General features: G+C 39.0%; 1 protein-coding gene across 1 annotated transcript in view; it reads left to right on the forward strand.

Moving 5' to 3' along the window:
• The first annotated feature begins 1,353 nt into the window (after positions 1-1,353).
• Positions 1,354-7,963, forward strand: part of FAM216B (family with sequence similarity 216 member B) — a 14,373-nt gene continuing 7,763 nt past the window's right edge. Inside the window, exons 1-2 of the mRNA XM_023749081.1 lie at positions 1,354-1,452; positions 4,473-4,593. Of these exons, the coding sequence (XP_023604849.1) occupies positions 1,354-1,452; positions 4,473-4,593 (220 nt within the window). The remainder of the gene's footprint in view (positions 1,453-4,472; positions 4,594-7,963) is intronic.

The following is a 7,963-nucleotide window of genomic DNA, read 5'->3' on the forward strand; positions in this document are numbered from 1 at the left end:
AGGGGGCAACCAGCCCAGCAGGGGGGGGGCAGTTAAAAGGTGATCAGGCTGGCAGAGGGGCAGTTCTGGGTGATCAGGTCGGTAGGCAGAGGCAGTTAGTGGTGATCAGGCTTGCAGACAGGTGAGTGGTTAGGAGCCAGCAGTCCCGGATTGGAGAGGGTGCAGGCTGAGCTGAGGGGACCCGCCCCCCCCCCCCCGCCCCCCGTGCATGAATTTCATACACTGGGCCTCTAGTGATGCTATAAAATTGCAAATCTAAATCTGCAAGAAATGGAGAATGATATAAAGGTATATTATACTACCACTAAAAACCATATTTTATTGATTTTTATTTTTTAAACTATATTTTTATTGATTTCAGAGAGGGAGAGAGATAGAAACATCAATGATGAGAAGAATCATTGATCGGCTGCTTCCTACACACCCCGTACTGGGGACTAAGCCCACAACCTGGGCATGTGCTCTGACCAGGAATCGAAGTGTGACCTCCTGGTTCATAGGTTGATGCTCAAGCACTGAGCCACACTGGCCGGGCTAAGAATCATATTTTAAAGGATAATTAAGGTGCTGGGAAAGTGCATAACACATAGGGTATGATCACCCTTTTCTAAAATCACACAATGTACCCAGAAAAATTCATAAAAGGATATCAAATGCCAACAGTAGTTATAAACAGTTAGATAATAGATGATGTTATTTTCTTCAAATTTTAATTATTTATGAATTTTCCATAATAACATTCATTAATTTTAGAATCAGAGAAAATATTATTTGAAAATTTCAAGAAGTAACTACTCTGACATGGTATGGCTCTACAACCCACTTGCTTCAAACATAGTTAAGCAGAGAAACATAAGGCTCTGAATTAGTCCTCCTATAAAAAAAGGTATGAGAATGTAGCCCTGGCTGGTAGTTCAGTTGGTTAGAGCATCATCCCAATATGCTAATTTTGTGCATTCGATCCCTGATCCCCGGTCAGGGCACATACCAAAATCAACCAACGAATGCATAAATAAGTGGAACAACAAATCAATATTTCTCTCTCTCTCTCCTTTCCTCGCTCTCAAAAAGTCAATTAAAAAAAATATATATATATATATATATATATATATGTACATATATAAAAGAATGAGAATAGGGAAAAGCACAGAACTAAAGCAGACTGATGAGGTCCCTTACTTTGAAACATGTGAGAAAATTTCTTATCCTTTGAAATACATAATATTTATTTATTTATTTATTTATTTATTTATTTAATTGCTTACTTATTTACTTAGGTACATTCTCAAAATTGGTTAAACAAGTGCAGTTTTATGCTATGCTTTGTTGTTCCTTGGAGTTACAGGATAAAGAATGGGAGAAAAATGGAAAAGACAGCAAAAGTTTCAGAAAGTTCCACAGATTCCTTCCATTCGAGTCCCTCCCTCTGCCTTTGACACTTCATTAATGAAGGTACAGCATGTTATTCACAGATGACTAGATCTTGTCTGTATCTCTTTCAAGGCTTGAGGAATTTCCATGTCTTTGTTTACCTAGCATTTAGGACAGTGATGGCGAACCTATGACACGCGTGTCGGAGGTGACACGTGAACTCATTTTTTTGGTTGATTTTTCTTTGTTAAATGGCATTTAAATATATAAAATAAATATCAAAAATATACATCTTTGTTTTACTATGGTTGCAAATATCAAAAAATTTCTATATGTGACACGGCACCAGAGTTAAGTTACAGTTTTTCAAAATGCTCAAAAGGTTCGCCATCACTGATTTAGGAGAATATTGAGCCCAATGTAGGCCTTCAGAGCATGTTGACAGTGCATGTGAGAGAATAAATGAGTGTGGAAATCTAACCCTACACCCATCCAGTGATGGGAAACTCGCTGATTGACTACACTCTTATTCCTAGCTAGAAAGCCATGTTAGTTCCTTTCAAAATTAGTTAAAGCCATTCTCATAAATACTCTTGGTAAACATTTCAGTTCTCTGCCATCTCCTTAAGGAGGATTAAGCAACTGGATAAGAATATTAGAAAGTTACTGTTACTTCTTATTTTGAAGTTGATAGTTCTAGTAAGAAAAATAAGTGCTGGGGTCCAATCCCAGCGGGTCCAGGGGTCCCCAAAGGTGTGGACGGAGTCGGCGAAGAAGGAATGACACGAAGACAGCCTTCAGTTGATCAGCAGCCTAGTCAGGACCTCTAGCCAGGATCTCCAGCCAAAGTTCTGGTCGGAGTTCTGGTTAGGAACTGACGAGGATCTGATGTTTATTGTCTTGTTACATCCATATTTATACCAGCCGATTTTAATCCTGTCAATTTCTATTACAAAGGTTAGGGCGTTTCTTATCTCCATTCCAGGGAGTAAAGATTATGTAGCTTAACTTAATCAAGGGGTTGTATCCCCTCCCTAACCTCAGGGAAAAATCCCCACCTGGGGAAACAACCTTTCTTGGAGAGGTGACCTTGGTTAAAACACATGGCGCTAAAGAGAGCAAACATATTAAGAACAATATGCTATATATGCCAGGTCCCTTGAAACATATGCTGTGCAGATGTTTCTTTCCTGCAGCTACTGTGTCAAGCAGCAAGGATGGACCGGCTTCCGGCAAATAAGTAGACTTTTTCATCTTATTAAATAAAACCATAACTTTTAAGGTTTTATCTTTATATAATGGAAACTTTCATTGCATTTTGGAGTTTGCTCTTGAAATTGGCTTGGGTTTTTCATCTTATATTGTTGTCAATCATTTAAAAAGGCTAAATTAGGAATCCATTTTCTTCTTCAAATATATTATCTTGTAAAACACCTAATTTAGAAACTGTAAAGTTAAAATGAAGTCTCAAATTGTGAAGTACTTGGTTTTGCTACTTTCACTCTGGACCTAAAACAAAACAAAACTGACTGCATACAAGTTTTCTAACAAATATTTCAACTCCATATAAAATTTCTAATAGATAAAAGTCACTTTATTTTTATAAATAATTATCTTAAGTTTGGATTTATTACATCATTATCAACTAGTTTTTAAAATGCTGTCATTGTTTTGAAATTTTTTGGTCTGGGTGAACTTACTTTATCTTGATTTTTCTAGAATGTTGATGCCACTATCTCAGTTTTCCCATCTGCATATAATAAGTATGTAAGAAATATTAGGTGTATAATAGTAATTGATGCCCAGGCCTATTTTGTTCCTCCCTAGCATATGTGGCAGCCTTCTTAATGGTCTCCATGCCAATGGTCTGTCCTCCTTTAAACTCATTCTCCACAGCAGGGCCAGAATGATCTTTCTAAAATGCAAATCTGATCAGCTTAAGGTGTGACATTTTGGGTTGGATAATTTTTTGTCATAAGAGCTGGAGGCTGTCTCATGCACTTAGGATGTTCAGCAGCATCCCTGGCCTCTACTCAATGAATGCCAGTAGCATCTCTCCTCCCTCTCACCATTTGTGACAACCAAAAATTTCCCAACATTGCCAAATGTCTCTTGAGGGTCAAAATTACTTCTGTTGAGAGCCACTGCCTTAAATAAGACCTTCAATGGTTCCTCATTTTTTTAAAGGTAATAATGAAGCATAAAAGTTTTCCATGATCTTCCCCTGCCAAACTCTACAGCCTTTTCCATCTCAGACTCCATGTTCTAACTGAAGTAAAGGAAAAGTCTGCTTCCCAGCATACCCAGATATATTGTGTCCTATCAGAAAAATTGTACCACTCTCTCCTTCTAATTAGCCCTTCATTTTCTTCTAGTCAGTGGTTCTCAAATATTAGTGTGCATGTATCAAAATTACTCAGAGGACTTGTTAAAGTCAGAGTGCTGGGCCGCACTCCCAGAATTTCTGAATCTATAGGTCTGGGGTGGGGCCTGAGAACCTGCATTTCTAACAAGTACCAGGTGATGGTGATGACTTTTAGAACCAGGATTCTGGTCCCTTTGAGGACTTCCTACTCACCCTGAAGACTAGATATGTCAATCATCTCATTTAGAAAGTTTCCTTGACTGCTGCAGAGTTTTTTTCCTGTTGAACCCTTATCACATTGCCCATCACTTCATCTGCTTATTTCCCCTGCTCACTGACAACTCTCAGCGGAAAGTTCTCCTTTTACCCATCCAGAGGCCTGGCATACTTCAGGACCTGTGTAGGTTCTCATAGCCTACCTTCCTCAAAAAGGACTATAATAAATGAATTCAAACTAAAAAAATCCTTGGAACTTCCTCAGCCCAACATTTTGACCTACTTACTAGAATCTTACTTAGGCATTTCACCCTTACACAGGCCAGTGGAAGATTGTTTAATTAAACTAAGGAAGGAAACTACCCAATTCCTATTTTTCCCATTGTTTTATATATATGGTGAGAGTGAGAGAAAGAGAGAGAGAGGCATCTTATTTGAAGGAATGTCAGCTTTGCATACATCAACTCCTAATTCTATAAACTCCACCAACTCATCAGAATCACCTGCTGTGCGTTGACAGGACCTGACCCGCGGGCAGCAGCGCTACTTTTACAGCATCATGAAGATTTACAACTCCAGGCCCCAGTGGGAGGCCCTGAAGACCCGCTATATTCACACCCTTCAGCACCAGCAGCTGCTTGGTGAGTTTAACTACTTGACCTGCACCACGCACCTCAGGAAGGGACTAGTCCAGTGATGGCGAACCTATGACACGCGTGTCAGAGGTGACACGCAAACTCATTTTTTTGGTTGATTTTTCTTTGTTAAATGGCATTTAAATATATAAAATAAATATCAAAAATATAAGTCTTTGTTTTACTATGGTTGCAAATATCAAAAAATTTCTATATGTGACACGGCACCAGAGTTAAGTTAGGGTTTTTCAAAATGCTGACACGCCGAGCTCAAAAGGTCCGCCATCACTGGACTAGTGCACTGCACCCAGAAGTCAAGTTTCCTGAAAAAATTTCAAGTAGAACGTTCTCTTCCAGAGAGCTATTTTACCAATATGGTTTACAAAAAGTTATCCCTGACAATAGAAAGCAAGTTTCTATGGGTAAATTAAGAGGGTTTAAAGAGGATGGATTATTATAAGATGATAGTTCTCTGAGATTTATAGGAACTTGATCTAGTAGAAACAGCCATAGCCTCAGGCAGATAGTCTACCCCTGGTCAGCAAACTGCGGCTCTCTAGCCACATGCGGCTCTTTGGCCCCTTGAGTGTGGCTCTTCCTAAGCCTTAGGAGTACCCTAATTAAGTTCATAACAATGTACCTACCTATATAGTTTAAGTTTAAAAAATTTGGCTCTCAAAAGAAATTTCAATCGTTGTACTGTTGATATTTGGCTCTGTTGACTAATGAGTTTGCCGACCACTGGTAGGCTTAAACCACAGCTCAGTCCCTTGCTGGTTGCATAAATTCAGAGACTTGGTTTACTCAAAACAGGAATATTTATATTGTTGAGCATTTACCATGTTCCAGATATTGTGCTTGGAGCTCTACATGTACTTTCTCATTTTCTTCCCACTTCACAGTGTGGGAAACTGTAGTTCCGCTGGTTACAAAACTTGATCAAGATCACCCAGAGAGCACATGTCAGTTAGGACGATCACCTACAAACTCATGCATTGTCGTCCCTCTGCTCCACTGTCTCTCCTCTTCTATGAACCTCATGGGATTTTATAAGCACAAGTGAAATAATGGTTGTGGAAGACCTTATAGATCATAAACAACAACCCACAGAAAGGTGTAATTGCTGTTAAATCTCTTTTCTTCTCAAAAATATTTTGTCTTCAGCTCCCCTCTATTACACTCTTCTCCTAACTCCCATAGAGTTTTGTTTGTTTGTTTATTTATTTATTCTAAACGGTTACAGGATAGTGAGAAGCTAAGAAAATTCTTAAGCAAGTGGAATAGGGAAACTGAGACAAGAAAATTACAAAAGGCCCAACAGTTTGGGGGGCTTGCAGGTAGCTTGTAAATAACAAGCCATTATCTTCCCCAACCAAGGACACTTGAGAGCAAATGGCTAAACACCCCTGCTCACTAACTAAAAGAATTAAGAAAGGAGGGGGAAGAAGAGGGATCGAGGAAGAAGAATCTTAATGCACCTAGAATACATAGCTTAAATCACTCTGAAACTAACTAAAAGCCAAGAGGAAGGAGGAGGGGGAAGAAAGAATGCAGTCTTATCTTATCTCACTGTTTAAACAGAGAAGCCAGCAGTCTCAGAGGATTTAATTACCAAGTGCTTCTCATACATCCTGGGAAAGCCATAACAAAGTAAATGGGAAAGAGACCTTCAGAGTTAACCTATACCTGGATATCTAGCAGAGGAAATTTAAAATCTATAGAGAGAAAGTATATAAGGCAGACACCTCCCTTCCCCACCACACTCACTCCTCAGATTAGCTGAGAATCCATCTGTGCTTCATGCCAGATGATAGTTATGCTTGCCTTACTTCTTTAATAAATTTGCATGCTTTACTTTCTTAATAAATTCACTTTAACACAATTAATCTAGAGTCACTCATTTGAACTCATACCAGAAGACAAGAACCCAGGAGGGGACAGCTCCCTCCCTTCAATTCAGGGGCCTGTCTCATAACACCTTTCCTGGTGTTTGGGGTGCCTGTAACAAAACTACTCACTTGGCATTAGCACATCTAGTTATACTGTTGTTTCTATATTTGCACAAAAGAAAAAGATGTGTTTTTTTTTCCAAGTGATTTAATAACAAAAACAGTAAAAGTAGCTATCTGTTTTTAGGACTTCCTATGTACCAATTACTATTCTAAGCACTTTGCATGTATTATCTTGTTTAAAACTTAAACATGTTTACATGGTAGATGCCTTTATTACCCACATTTTACAGAAGAGAATATTGAGGCATAGATAAGTTAAAAAATTTGACCCGGGTAATAAATGGCAGAGCCAGGATTCAGCTGGTCCCTATGATTGTTAGCAGCATTGCTGAAACATCATCTAGTACTTTTGTTTGCATAGTAAAACTACTCAAAAGCCAGTGAACCGAGAGGCAGAATATTCAAAGTTTACTGCATGTAAACTTCACCTCTGTATGTTATTAAAATGCAAATTTCAGGTCTAACTTTCTAAGTTTCTGATTTGAAAGGTCTTTGGAGTAGAACTAGAAATCTGCATTTTTAAAAAGCATTATCATTTTTTTTATTGCTTAAAGTATTACAAAGGGTATTACATATGTGTCCTTTTTTTCCCCCGCCCTTGACAATTCCCCGGCTTCCCCTACCCCCCAGTGTCTTATGTCCATTGGTTATTCTCATATGCATGCATACAAGTCCTTCGGTTGATCTCTTACCCGCCTCACTCCTGCCCCCCAACCCTTCCCGGCCTTCCCGCTGCAGTTTGACAATCTGTGTGAGGCAGCTCTGCCTCTGTATCTATTATTGTTCAAAAGTTTATAATGGTCTCTATTATCCATGAATGAGTGAGATCATGTGGTATTTTTCCTTCATTGACTGGCTTATTTCACTTAGCATAATGCTCTCCAGCTCCATCCATGCCGTTGCAAATTGTAAGAGTTCCTTCTTTTTTACAGCAGCATAGTATTCCATCGTGTAGATGTACCACAGTTTTCTAATCCATTCATCTACTGATGGGCACTTAGGCTGTTTCCAGATCTTAGCTATGGTGAATTGTGCTGCTATGAACATATGGGTGCATATATCTTTTCTGATTGGTGTTTCTGGTTTCTTGGGATATATTCCTAGAAGTGGGATCACAGGGTCAAATGGGATTTCCATTTTCAGTTTTTTGAGGAAACTCCATACTGTCTTCCATAGTGGCTGCACCAGTCTGCATTCCCACCAGCAGTGCACAAGTGTTCCTTTTTCTCCACATCCTCTCCAGCACTTGTCGTTTGTTGATTTGTTGATGATAGCCATTCTGACAAGTGTGAGATGGTACCTCATTGTTGTTTTGATTGGCATCTCTCGGATGATTAGTGACTTTGAGCATGTTTCATATGTCT

The sequence above is a fragment of the Myotis lucifugus genome, unplaced genomic scaffold, assembly GCF_000147115.1.
Source record: "Myotis lucifugus unplaced genomic scaffold, Myoluc2.0 scaffold_7, whole genome shotgun sequence".
Taxonomy (NCBI): Eukaryota; Metazoa; Chordata; class Mammalia; order Chiroptera; family Vespertilionidae; genus Myotis; species Myotis lucifugus.